The following is a 14578-nucleotide window of genomic DNA, read 5'->3' on the forward strand; positions in this document are numbered from 1 at the left end:
TATAGTGGACCACAGACTGCTTGCTATTCAGAACTCAATTACTAGAGCAAGTTGATTTTTCTGTGTTATACATTGGCCAAATTCAGTGCAATTCTAATGAGTTTATAATATCCATTTAATAAAAAAAAAAAAAAAAGAAACCAAACTGGTACTCCTGTTTAGTTTCATAGCATATTAGAGTCTATTACAGTTTCATATACTGTATGTTTGGAAATAAAAAAAAGGGTGCTTTTGCAGTATACATAAATGCTGATCATTTATCAGAATCTGATATGTACTGCAGGCATGGACTCTAAAATATAATTAAGTTATAAATGTTCAAACCAGGAACGCTTTTCGAGTGCCTTATGTTATAATGTGTATTTTATTATCTTCTCTTTTGGGCTTCTCTTAGGACTCTTTTGCACAATCTAATCTTGCTAAAATAAGATTTGCACATGTCTGGAAGATGTAATTGATTGTATTTTATGTTTTTCTAATTACTGACAACATTATATGCTCTATTATGGGCTCCTGGAAACAATGTGATTTTCCAAAAGAAAATTTTAGTACAATTATTTTGTGAATTTTTTATTCTGCAGCGTCTGTCCGACACCTTTCATCTATAAATACTGTACATATGGTAAACACATATTACACACTTAACCTGAATTACTGCCCAAAAGCATGACTAAGAATGACAGTAGCAGCAGTATGACTACTATGACTGTATAACTGCATACTGCATACTGCATACTGCTGCTATCTGTCTTGCACCTTACAAATGCCTTTACACTTAGAACTTCATTACCTTTACAAGTGTTAGGATGTATATTTACACCTTACAAATTGTTGACATGTATTTGGATGTATTTGGATGTAATGTTTACATTTACTCAGATGTATAGTCATTCGGATGTTTACGAGGTATATTCAGCGGGTTTATATATGTCTATTTATTACAAATACACTGCTGTTACCTCAAACAAAATCTGTTCTATATTTGCATCGACTGCATATACAATCTTTCTATATTGCTTGACAATGTAATCAATAAAAGAGAAGAGAAACGGTATTTCGTTTGCTCTGTATGTCTGCACATATAGTGGCAAAAAAATTTTAAACCTTGGTCCTAAGCAGCTGTTTGTGGGGGATGAGATTTTATGTCTTGGTGAAGATTAAATGTCTTCACAAGGATAAAAATATCTGGATTTTTTTTTTTTACCTTGTGAAGACACTCAACCAAGGCTGGTCCCCAGTGAGAAACGCTGCTGCATTCTTTTTTTGTTGTTTTGTTAAGATTGTTTTTACTTTATAAAATCCATAAAATAATATCTATTAAATTATAAATATAGAAGTCCTAGTAAATAAATAATAATTGAAATTAATAAAAGCTTCTGGTTTTGTTTCTGAGGTTAAGGGTGGAGTTAAAGTAGCCTTGATAATTATGTCACTTAAAAGTAAGGTAAATACTTGAGTGAGTGTGAAAGAGAGCAAGAGAGAGAGAGAGAGTAATAGAGAAAGAGAGAGAGGGATATTAAGAAAGCTGATTCAGCTTTGGTACAGATATGAATTCTTCGTCACAGAGCCTGTAATCATGCAGGGTTTGGTGAGGGAAAGGGTCTTTTCTCATTTTGTGTCCTAATTTCTGTGAACTGCAGATAAACCACAAATAACGTGAGACAGTGTTTTGTTCTTAGTTTACTATTCAGTGAGAAAAGAGGAGAAGAAAGAAAGAAAAAAAAATACTCATTATGTGTCAGCTTGCTGCAGATTTGACCTCACCGGACTTAACAGTTTACATCACTGTATGTAGTCATGATCCAAAATCTCTTTTTAATTTTTACCTGATCACTAGTTAGTTATGCAGAGAGAACAAGAGAGCTTAAAAGAGAGAGAAAATATAAGGGAGTGATTGTTTTGGAATCAAAGGTAATGTTAATGGAAATAGTGAAGGAGGAAAGCAGGTTAAAGGCGGCTGCAGAGTGCAGTACCGTTTCGCTTCGGTGGTCTCAGTTTTGTAGTTCTGAGGTTTTTATATGACTCGTGTCTTGACATTTATGACAGCTAAAAGTCAGCTTCTTAAAAATGTAAGTTCAGAAGCTTTTGGGGGTCTTACTTGCTCATATCTCGCTCATCTTTTACTCACTCATGGTAAGGTGCTGCATTGACTGTTTTATCACCGAACTACTCTAGAAGAATTATTACTATATATTTACTGTAACTCTGACTATAGGGAATGTTATAAAATTGTATTTATATTTTAATTTATTATTAGGCAAAATGTATTTAAAAGTTAAATTGAGCAAAATCTTCTTTAAAGGTTTTTGTTTCTCTAAATGGCATCCCTTTTTAACAGTTGTGTTTTAATATGTTGGGCTACTAGAGCAGGCTTTTCTATACATATCCACTATATTTATAAATCACCCTTTTGTAAAAAAAAAAAAAAAAAACAAAAACAAAAAAAAAAACACTGTTTTAGACCTGCTCAAATGTATTAGTAGTGGATTTTATGTTCTAGCATCCTTGCCTCGTTGTGTTTATATTAATATAGTATAGTATACTATATATATGGATACGTATACATATGGTTATTGCATAATGTGTAAAATTTAATTGAATTGGTTCTTATCTATGCACCTATATCTGATTTTTATTTAACCAGATGCTGGTCTTGTGGTGTGGTTTCCTTCTTTTGGCACACTTCCTCTGCCATGTCCATCCACAGAAGTGTGACACTAAATATGAATATAAACAAAAAAATATTATACAATGCTGCAACAAATGTGGACCTGGTATGCAATGAGTTAAAAGGACTTTCTTTTTTATTCATTTATGAAGTTAGTTCACTGATATTCAAATCTTCTTCTATATATATATTAAACAGTTCTTTTTTGTAATACTATTAAACTTCAAAATCAGTTTTTAGGCTCTGAGAACATTTTAATGTTTTTAATGCTGGCTGTCTCTTTAGCTGTTTGACAATAGTATGCAATAACTAGTGTGAATAATCTTGTTTTAGTGATTGGGATGGCCAGATATTGATAAAAAGCAGATTATCTAGCTAGCCTGTAATGATCAGTGATGTTTGTGTGCTATTTGAAATTGAAATGCTAAATTGCATTTTTATCATGTAAGTAATAAGAAACTAGAATTGTTTATTGACAAAAAAAAAACACAGCTATAGTTGTAGTAAAGAGATAATAAAATAAAGATGATGCTCTACAAATGATGATGATAGAGAAATGTTAATACAAGGACCAATTTATCCTAATAGGCTTCTATTAACATTATATGAAACTTCCATTAGAAATATGTAACAAATCACCAAGACAATATTAAATTTAATGAGTAATAAGTCATTTCATATGCATTTTTAATTCAGTCTTGGAAGTCTGTACTCTATGACACATGGCATTCTTGAAAATGATGACTTGATCTGCTAACTGTAACTGCCATACTTACTGATATATAACCTTGGCTCATCATTACTAAATGTTCATACTAGCTAAATGATAATCTGCAGCTGACTGATATAACCTGTTATAGTCATCTTGATGACGATAGCATAACCTTTGTGTGTATGTGTAGGTGAACGCATGGAGCAGAGATGCACGAACAATTCCCCGACTTTATGTAAACAGTGTGATCCTGACTTCTTCATGGATGAATATAGTACTGAAATGGAATGCAAAAGGTGCTCTCAATGCACCAAAGATTGTAAGTCTCTAATGGATTTAGAATTTTGGTTGTCACACAAAATTGTGTGTGATCTCCTGGGATGCATTGCTCAGGGTGTATTTCAGCTTTAAACCAGTGACCCACAATAGGCAGATCAACTGTGATACAGACCAGGATAAAGCAATGAAGCAGTTACGGGAGATGATTGCTACATGTCAGTAATAGAGCGCTTAGCATTTCTCTGAAATATCAATCATATGAAAAGTATGAAATGCTAATGCTGAAATGACAGCAACATAAGGAGAGGGATTTCCCCTAATTCAGTTTGGTGGGTTTCTTCTGATAGTAATAGGGGTCTCAGGCTCTAACTGAAAACATTGAGTCATACAGGTTTAAAGATTATTGGCTTAAAACCAAATGAACCATTTTAGCTAACGGTTTTTGAACAAACACACTTTAACTGGAAACACTTTTCAATAACTGTACATAAATAAGCATGTGCTAATATGTCAACTAAAAGTTACTTTATTATGAACTAATGATGAGTTAAGGCATATACTAATCAAAAACTAACCTTAACTACCTTAACTACCTTAACTGCACCATTAATCACATGAATTAATGTGTGAACAACAATTTAGTTAGTATTTAGTTAGTAACATGTTAGTACATGTTTGTTAATGAATGTATTAATTAACACTTTAGGTTAAGCTAAATGTAACTTGCTCTATGAGAAAGAATATATATTAAAAGTGCTCTATTTAAAATACATTACAAACACAATTGGATGGTGCTGAATTATCCTCCTCATGGAACGCACAAAGGGACAGTAATAAACACCTGTTTTCACCTGATTATTCATACCCAAGGCACTGCTCCATTGTCTTCATTGGTAAAGTACCACACTAACATGTATACATGAACCAGATGTTACTTTCCAAACTTCAAATCAGCTTTAGCCAACAGATGATGGTTTTCTCCTGCTTTACTGTGGTTATTCTGTGGACTGGATTATTGTGTCAGAACTGATCAAGTCTACTGTCTTAATATCATAATGAACAGTCTATACATAAGCACAGCAGCTCTGTTCTTTAACTTCTTGAAAAACCATAAAGACAATGGAGCAGTGGTTTTATGAGAAAGGTATGAATAATCAGGTGAAAACAGGTGTTTATTATTGTGCCCTTGTGCGTTCCATGAGGAGGATATTTCAGCACCATCCAATGGTGTTTGTAATGTATTTTAGATAGTGCACTTTTAATTTATATTCTTTCTCTAAGAGCAAGTTACATTTAGCTTAACCTAAAGTGTTAAATAATACATTCACTAACAAACATGTACTAACATGTAATTAAGTTAGTCATTGTTCACATTAATTCATGTGACTCATGGTGTAGTATATGCCTCATCATTAGTTCATAATAAAGTAACTTCTAGTTTACATATTAGTACATGCTTATTTATGTAGTTATTGTAAAGTGTTCAATTTGAACTGAACCAAAACAGAATGTTTATTAATGTACTATGTGACTTTTATAAAGCTATTTTGTTTATATTAATTATACATGAAATTATGTAAAGGACAGAGTATAAATATATAATATATATTTTATAAGGCTTGGTAAGTGTGACATGCCAACTGACAAGACTGTCTATTTTAGTTCAGATTTGTTGCAGAACACACAGCAAGTTTTATAGAAACATATAAAAGATTACAGTAGATTATTCCTTTACTAACAGTTTGTGTTTGATATCCTTTCTGTTTAAGGGAATACATATCCCAAAATAGTTAGGACAAGTCTATAAATTGTGACCCATGGACATCATAGGTGGCACACTAATGAAACAGAATGTACAAACTGATAGCATAGAGATTTTACACTGGACTAAATAAATGGCATAAGCATTTTTTGGCTTTTGAATTAGTCTACTTTATGAATGATCACTGGAGTATGTTAAAGTACTAATTCATCTACTAATTCATTACTAGATATGGTGTACAAGGTGAGCTGCTCTAAAAGCACTGATGCAGTGTGTGACTGTGAAAGTGGATATAAATGCAACGATAAATCCTGCACCCAATGTGAGAAAATCCCAACAACACCACCACCACCACCACAACAACAACAACAACAACAACAACAACAACAACAACAGCATCAAATACAACAACAACAACAACATCAAGCATAATGCCTATTATACTTTCCCATGGTGAGCATCACGTACAACAAACACATGCATGTGATGTGTATACTTATTCACAACACCTAAAAATACACACAATTTTAAGGCCATCATCAGAGACAATACATATACTGGTGTTTAGTTTCCAAATATAATGTCCATAGCAACTTTCTGCTCATATACCTGTATATACACAAACACATTTTACGATGCTGACTTATTCTTTCTCTCTTTTCTCCCACTCACTGTTGTTTGATCTCTCACAGACACTCTATGGATCACTCTGAGTCTGTGTTGTGTGTGCATTCTGCTTAACTGTTTCATTCTCATCAGCAGACACACACCTGCATGTGGAAGGATCATGCTGGCTTCAACTGGTCAGTAACAATAACCTTTAATTAAAAAGACAGAATATTTATAACTTTCAGTGATAAGCAAAGATGCTATTGTACTTAGTTGTCTTGATGCATTATTTTAGCAATTGCTTTCTGCTTTCCAGGTTCTTTTTGGGGGCCCAAGAAAACATCAGCTGAATCCAGTCAGTGCACAGAAGACGAGGAAGTGCCAATGCCAGTCCAAGAGGTGTGTGGACAGAAGGAATGGCAAGAAGAGGTCTGAGGGAAACAGAGGAAAGCGGCGGGAACGAGGCAGGAAAAGGCGCCTAAGAGTGTGGATCGACTATGTACTGTAATGAAAATTCATAAAGGGAGCAGGAGACACACTCATCCTGCACCCAGGCTAATGGGATACTAAGAGACAAGGGAAAGGAATGACACTTTTCAAAATACACTGTATAGCACAATGCTTCAATGAAAAGGTTTAGATTTATGTTAATTTGTCCAGGTTCTCCTTTTTCCTCCCACTTCAGAAAAGTATGAATGTAAATGAATTGGCTTTGATAAATTGCACCTTGGTGTGAATTTAGTGTGGATTGAAACGGCTATTGAAAATGTATTAGTTTATTTATTAGTTGTTTGCGCTAATTAATTCTTTAATGTTTCATTTATATTCACAAATGTGGAACGGCAGATTTTTTCCCATTTTTGGAAAGTTTACTGTCTATAGTTTCAGGGGGTTTAGTTTTATTATTGTTTGTATAGATTTTTTTTTTATTGGATCTGATTATTAGGAATTACGAGCAAGAGAAGAACCATGTACAATCTTGAAAGGGAAATTAAACACTCTGAAGCCATCTTTGAATTGGCAAAAAATGTATTTAAGGGCCAAATGCAGTAGTAGAAGGCATGCTATTGTAGTTGCATGTTTTTGACTTTGTTATCTTATTCTTTTAATAATTATAATACTTCCATATGGGAGTCCATGATGGTAGTCAAGCGGAAACTTGACATGGCAATTTTGTTGAACAGCACTCATGCACTCTATTGCCTCCAACAGGGCAAGGTTTAGCATACATTTGCAATTAAAATCTCCGCAACATTTGTCATAGAAATGTTCCTTTATTCTCTGAATCTTTGGGTTATGCAAAGATTTAGGCTGTTTATACAAATGTGTCCATTAAATTTGTAAAAAAAAAGTTTAGTAAAGTTAAAAGTAAGGGAAAATCTCAGATAATATTGTTATTCAGCCTATACGTTGTAAATACATGAATCTAAAATAAAGGTTAATCTAATTTAACCTCTAGGGGGTGCAATTGCTCATAACATTTGAACCACTTAACGTCAGCAAGTTTTTATGCTTATTTTTAAAAATTCAACAAAGACAAACAAGGTTTGCAAATCTGACTTTTACCAAATCTTCTTTAAACTGGATCTCCTACAAAGTTTGATGAATTATCACAGAACTCTGGGTATTATTACATTTGAACAATATTATTCATATTACAATTGAACAAGAAATTCTGCATTTCAGGCTGTTGTATGGTATGTTAAGGAAGCACTTTAAACATTGATGTATGATAACTCCATGCTCCATGATTGTCTGTGACCATTTAGATTTTGATATTGATTTTATTAGAATCCAGGATGCTCTCTATATTCACCAGTTCTGTACAGTGGTTTTGTTAGTAGCCAAGTAATTGTCAGTTACATTTTTCTAGGATGTAAATTCTATTGTCCCTAGACCTTGCTTACTGAGTAAATATTGGTGTGTACGAAAGTGTTTGATTCGGAGCAGCACAGATTTTATTGTTATCCATACTGTACACTGAGAATTTTGTGTGGCTTTTTGTTTATTTGTATGTTACTGAGTGGGAAGTATAAAAATGTAAATGCATTCTAAATGTAAATGCATTCTTGATATGTAATTTTTTATAAATTATGTAAATCAATTCATTGCTATCAAATGAATTGAATAATAGCATCTTGAGTTCTTCTTATGAACACATAATATTGTATACAGTACCTACAGCAACTTATGCATGCTTATGTTTAATCAAATAAAAAGGGTATTTTGGAATCTATGAAGCCTATGTCTGAGGTTTTAGCAAATGTTTATCATCTACTCCATTAGCTCAGGTGCTTAGAAATCATAGGTGACAGAGATATTGGTGCTGGATTTAGTTGTAGGTAAAAACAATCAGTTTCCATATAAAAATAATGACAATAAAATAGGAACGGACTAGCAATTTATGGCACAACTGCCATTCTTTAATTAAACATATTTACAGATATACACAGAAAAAAACAATAACTTAGGATAAAAAAAATGTGCAAATTCTTCCAAATTTTGAATGCAGTCACTACATATACCTATACCTATATACTGTATATATATATATATATATATATATATATATATATATATATATATATATATATATATATATATATATAATTTAAAAAGAATGAACCGATACCATGACGCACTGCTTTAGTTCTCAAGCATCATCATGGAATAAGTCAGTGACCATTTGAAAAAGTGTATATATACACTGTGTGTGTGTATATATATATATATATATATATATATATATATATATATATATATATATATATATATATATATATATATACACACACACATATACATATGCATTGCCTCCAGATGCTGATGAACACTGTACCACCATACCTGCTTACTCATGTATGATTTCATAATCAAATACATACTGCTGCCTTTTTGCAAGATCCAGGCCAAGAAATCCAGGTTAGAGTTAGATGGTATTGTCTTTTTTGCCTCAGAGGAGCTCACCTTTCAACTGGGAAGAAGACTCTGGCTTCAGAGAAACCAAAACTAACAAAACTGTGAGGCACTATAAATAATACTCACACAGCAGAATAAATGATTATGGTTTATATCCATCACAATCCTTCCTCTTTTGACATGTGACACTCCTTCCCTTGCTCCTGAGAAGGGAAAGAGATGTCCCTGTTCCTTTCCTCCTTCGACAGAGGGATTGTAGGAGAAGGAGGACTGTGCATCTCACTATTGTTTAAAGGCTGCTGTCGGAGATCCTCTTCATCCTTGTCTCCTCCATTCAGTCCAAACTGGTTCAGTAAACTGACAAACACTGTACTTGCACCATATATGTAGAGAGGACCTGAAAGAGGCAGATTGTAATTATAGTCTCTGTAATTTTGGTTTGTTTTCAGAGTCCTTATAAAATATGAAAGTGAAAGTGTTGTTAGATCCCTCTTAAATGCACATTAATACACACTACAAAACTGAGTACACACTGGTAGATATTGACCATCCCTGAAAACTTTACAGGCATAACCTTTGTGTCTAACACTACATTAAACAATTTAACTATTGACAAATTAAAGTTTTATTAAGCAATATGGGATTTATTGTTTTCTATAAATTTGAAAGGAGGAAATTAATATTGATTTAGATCTCTGACTTTTCTCATTTTTGTGTATAATCTTGATAAAACATAAATTCTCATTGTCAATTCTTATTTTAGTCCCCTCCAAAATTATTTGGACAAATATAATAACAGACAAGACCATTTATTTTGTTTTTGCTATGCGTTGAAGACACTTTAGATTAAGCACAAAAGATGAATAAGATCCCAAATCAGAAATTCAGCTTTCGTTTCCTGACATTTACATCTAAATGTGTTAAAAATTATAAATAATAAATTAGACCAGGTTTCCAGGTGTCCAGGTTTGCCCGTTAGACTGATTGTTTAAACAATATTTAACTCTGAATGTGTCTTGAAATGAGCACTGGGTTACCCCTGTGAAAACTGCCTTCCTTTTCATATGGATAAACCAACATGAAGACTAGACTGGAACTCATAAACAAATATAGAGATGTGCCGCAACATTTTTTGGAACCAAAATGCACCACCAAAGTGTGGTAAAAGAAAACATACAATCTCACTGGTCATGCACAAGATAGTGTCATGGCTTGGGCTTGTTTTGTTGTATCTGCCTTTTGCCTCATCTTTATTGTTGATGAGGATCATGATTGTAGATACAGATTCAAGTCTACAGAAACATTCTGCATTCTGCAAAATACATCCAATCTAATTCATCATGCAAAAATACTTTGGCAATACAATCAATTTCAAGAACAAATGTCCTTAAATTTAACACATCTGCTGCAAATATCAGAAAATGAAAGCTGAAATTTCATCTCATATATAAATTACATTGAAATGTGCAATTTGGCAACTCTTGAAGCTGTAAATGATCAGTTGTGAGGTGCTGATCTATTACACATGGTTATACGTTTTGAAAAAGCCATATCTAGATGTGATGTGATTGTAAATCATTTATGTATAAGAATAATTTATAAAATAAGAATGTGTATGTATTTAGGGCACTCGTTTGAATTATTGAAGATTTGAGAAGGGGCAAACAGCCTACCCAGATTTCCAGAACCAGAAGGAGGCTGCTCTCTGCTGGCTGGCTGAGGAGTGGAGTCGTCTGTGTTAGTACTGCTAGGTGTTTGTGTGTGGGTCCCCTGGGCATGAAGTGGGGTAATTGGCTTGTTTATTTCAGAGGATATGGCTGTAATTTCCTCCTGTAACCATTTTTAATAAAATAATTATACAATTAAATACATAGATATTGATGTAGACATTATTCATATTCAGGAAATAATGAGTTTAAAATGAATATTAAGAAATGAATATATATTGAGAAATATAAAAATTTGTAAATTCTGGATTTCAGCAGATGATGTTCCTTTACACATGTACCTAAAACAAGTGTTCATGTATAAACTCATACCTTTTGCTTTCGTAATGAGCACTGCTTTAAACCTGGTAGAGAAAAGAATAATGAAAATAATTATTGTTATTATTGTTATAAGAAGAAGAAGAAGAAAGAGGAAAAAGAAGAAGAAGAAGCAAAAAAAGAAGACAAAGAAGAAAAAAAGAAAATAAAGAAGATAAAAAAAATAAGAATAAGACAAAGAATAAGACAACGACGATAACGTTTATTTATTAATATAATGTTAGCAATAATATTGTTACTGAAAAGTGTTACATAATATAATAGAAATATAGCTTTATTGGGTATTGATATTAGGCTGTTCAGCAAGTTTCCCTATAATGTTTAGTAAATGAGGGCCTGAGCCACCAAGATTAATCATTTCCTTTGATGAAAGGAAACAAGTTATGAAGTTGTCAGTTGTTGCTGGATGCAAGGAGAAAGACATCTGAAATCTCTTTGGTGCCGAAACCCAAAAAAGAACCAGGGACTTTTAGATTAAAAAAAAATTCTTCTCATGCCTTTTCTTTTCAACAGATTTAAAAAACAAAAAGCATTGTGAAGTTTCTTTTCAAGATGACACAGGAAAAGTCATTCATTTTAGGGCTTAATCCTATTAGCTCACTCACTAAGCATAATGGATTACAGTAACTAGTAATACATTTATTTGCATATTAAAGCTATATTTCAGAGAAAGTTATATGAATTAAACTCATAGCATTAATAATAATAATACTACTCCTAATAATAATAAAAATCTAAAGAATTAATCAATAAGGCAATTATGAACAACGAACCAAAATAGATGCATGTGTATATATATATAGGCATGTTATTATTTATACATAAACTTACGTTTTTTTACGCAGCCAATTTTTCTTTTGTAGAAATAAAACGTGATGAAGCAAAATACAATGAACAGAACTGAAAACACTACGCTCAAAAGCAACATTGTACCTGTTATAAAAGCAGAAGAGAGTGAAAAACGTTATCATAAACGACCAGATGTGTCTTAAAAAATAACATGATTGAAATGTTTATTCTGAAGTATTTCAGTGCTATAAAAAAACAGATCATTTAAATTTGTAGTTCGTTCTGACCCTTTGACTTCTCATATAAAGTTGAAGTGGTGAAAAAGGGCAGGCCTGTGATCCATGTTGAAGGGTGCAAGGTGGTTTGCTCTGGAGCATACGAGGGAGTTGGTGAGATTGTGTGAGAGAAGGTCTTTGCTGGTGGCTGAGAGATGGTCTGTGCAGGTTGCTGCTGCTTACACTTGATGCACTGCCCTGTGTACAGATTTCTCCTAAGGCAAACAAACCCTTTCATACATTCACAAACTACATCAGCATTCTTGGTGCACGGACTCACCACCTGCAAGTGCAATTCTAACACATACCCACACACACACAAACAAACACACATACACACCACCAAGAGATTAATGCACGTGAAAATGTTTAATTTCCATATAAAAACCTTTATATCATTGGCTTCGTACACTGCTATTTGGTGCTTAATCTTCCCTTCTTACACATCATGCCATTTTTTTTCTCAACAAATGAGAAATTTACAAAAATACCTGCAACACAATCCATGTAGCAATCAAGACAGCTGTACTCTGTGTTGGTCTTGTTGGTGAAGGTGTTTTCAGGACATTCTGCACATTCGTCACATGAACTCTGATACATTCCTGCAGAGCAAGGAAGAGGTGGCAAGAACGAAGAAAAAAATGTAAAAAGCTATTGAAAGTGTGGTGCAACCTCATTTATAGTCATACACGCAGCACACAGGTAAGCTGCTTTGCTAAAATAGTGTCAGGAGTTATAACTCTGCAGACTCAGTCTGCATAATTGTTTGATTGATACAATGCATGGTCGAGTGGATGTGATAAAAATTTAATAAAGAGTATAATAACAGTTATATAATATACATACAAAAAAAGGATATTTGGTGTATGGGGGAGTGAGTGTGAGGCAGACAGGTTTATGCTGCCAGAAGAAAGACGAGTACAGCAAAACAGGACGTAAGGTGAACACACACCGACAAAACCAAGCGGTGTTCTTGTGAAGGAAGTGGTTTTGATGATGTGTCAGGCCATACTATTTCCCAGCAGAAAAAAGGTAGGGGCAATCCTAGACTAAAACTCGACCAAAATATTTTTATATGCATTATAAAAATGTAAATAAATGTTCACAAGCACAAAGTACGTCGAACAACAGTGTGAGACATATTAGAAGCCTCAGGTGTTACTCTCTCACCTGCAGGACATTCTCTGCAAGAATCTGCATCCCTGCGATGTCGAATTTCAACTTCCTGCTCAGTGCAAGCAACAAAGAAATGCAAGAGTACTGTATTAAATTCATGCAGCAGAACCTGCATAATCTACGAAGAGACAAATATCTAAATATATAGGTATAAATATATCTAAACAAGTTAGACAACAGGTCAGCTGAAATCACAGTGGCAGCATAAGTATCAGTGAGCAAATTACAAAATCTATCATTTAGTATTCTATTAAAATTATAATAAGCAATTTACCAGAGGAAGGCCAGATGTCAGACCACTCATTAGCATGGATATGGCAAAATGTAGCACCTTCATTGACATCTACAATCATTAAGTGATAATTACCTCAAGCTGAAACATGAGTATTATAAAGTAGCAGGAACATGATACAGTGTGTACATACATAATAAAATATTATCAATCCATAATGCAAGTTTTTAGCAAACAATATGCAAGCATGTATCAAATATAAACAGCAATCTCCTTCCTAAATTATTGACATTGTGTTTTTAAAAGTAAAAAGTTCTGCCAGAACAGTAGAAAGATAATCTAGTTGAAAGGGATTAAAGACAAATTATAAATGTGAAAAAAAAAGGCTAGACACAGTTTATATTTGTTTTATTCAAATTATTTAAAAAGTATGGCTTAGTTTCATGAAAAGTGTAGAACTCTTAGACATGTATGTAGCTGGAAAGAGTAAATTTTTCCCTTCTAGCTGAACTTTCCTACTTTACAGATTATCTAGAGAAATCACAGTATAACTTGCATGAATGGAAATAAAGGCAATACTAGCATAAGATGAAACGTATGATAATTTAAAAAAATCTGAATAATTAAAATATTGAATAGATCCACTACCTTGTACATAGTGCTGTCCTGACCTCCTCGAAATATTGTCTTCACTCACTCTTTTGTTTCTCTTGTCTTATTTGAAAGTGCTGTGCTCCCTCCCTTAGCTCATTGTTTCCTCTTCTGCTACCTTCCTGTTATTCCCCTCCCCTTACTGAAGTCTTCTACGAGCTCGTCTTCAAGCACTTCCAGTGAAAACACACAGACGCTCGCACCAAATGTATTTCAATTCACATCAACGCATGTATTCATTTGATCTTTTCCTTATGTGTGTGAGACCTCGAAAATATAGAAGACTGAGAAGTCTATAAATGACGTAATTTCGCAGGGGGAAGAAGATCGTCTAAATATACACGAGCACCAACAGCACCCAATGAAGAGAGATATAGATAAATAAATCATTCAACACAAATCTGTGCATTATATCTGTGCATCCAGATGATCCATAAAATCCATTCACAACAGATTATATT

General features: G+C 33.3%; 1 protein-coding gene and 1 long non-coding RNA gene across 4 annotated transcripts; one reads left to right on the forward strand and one right to left on the reverse strand.

The window, feature by feature from the left end:
* Positions 1–1506: 1506 nt before the first annotated feature.
* On the forward strand, positions 1507–8381 carry LOC124385217. 2 transcript variants are annotated; one of them, XR_006925706.1, is made up of 6 exons: positions 1507–2133; positions 2645–2819; positions 3571–3699; positions 5651–5874; positions 6114–6224; positions 6347–8381. It is a non-coding gene; the product is annotated as an uncharacterized LOC124385217 (long non-coding RNA). The 2 variants fall into 2 exon arrangements; XR_006925705.1 differs by having other exon boundaries at positions 2645–2774.
* Positions 8382–8762: 381 nt separating this feature from the next.
* On the reverse strand, positions 8763–14226 carry si:dkey-260g12.1 (tumor necrosis factor receptor superfamily member 3). Of its 2 annotated transcripts, none has more exons than XM_046848395.1 (9): positions 14115–14226; positions 13509–13577; positions 13229–13286; positions 12550–12660; positions 12071–12355; positions 11826–11927; positions 10989–11020; positions 10623–10779; positions 8763–9346 (listed from the first exon to the last, which is right to left on the reverse strand). In XM_046848395.1, exons 1-9 carry the CDS (start codon positions 14121–14123, stop codon positions 9108–9110), a joined length of 1062 nt encoding a protein of 353 aa, XP_046704351.1. In that variant the 5' UTR covers positions 14124–14226; the 3' UTR covers positions 8763–9107. The 2 variants fall into 2 exon arrangements, with proteins under 2 accessions (XP_046704351.1, XP_046704352.1); XM_046848396.1 differs by having other exon boundaries at positions 8765–9346; positions 13229–13283; positions 14115–14225.
* Between the last annotated feature and the right edge of the window lie 352 nt (positions 14227–14578).

This window comes from Silurus meridionalis, chromosome 4 (genome assembly GCF_014805685.1).
Source record: "Silurus meridionalis isolate SWU-2019-XX chromosome 4, ASM1480568v1, whole genome shotgun sequence".
Taxonomy (NCBI): Eukaryota; Metazoa; Chordata; class Actinopteri; order Siluriformes; family Siluridae; genus Silurus; species Silurus meridionalis.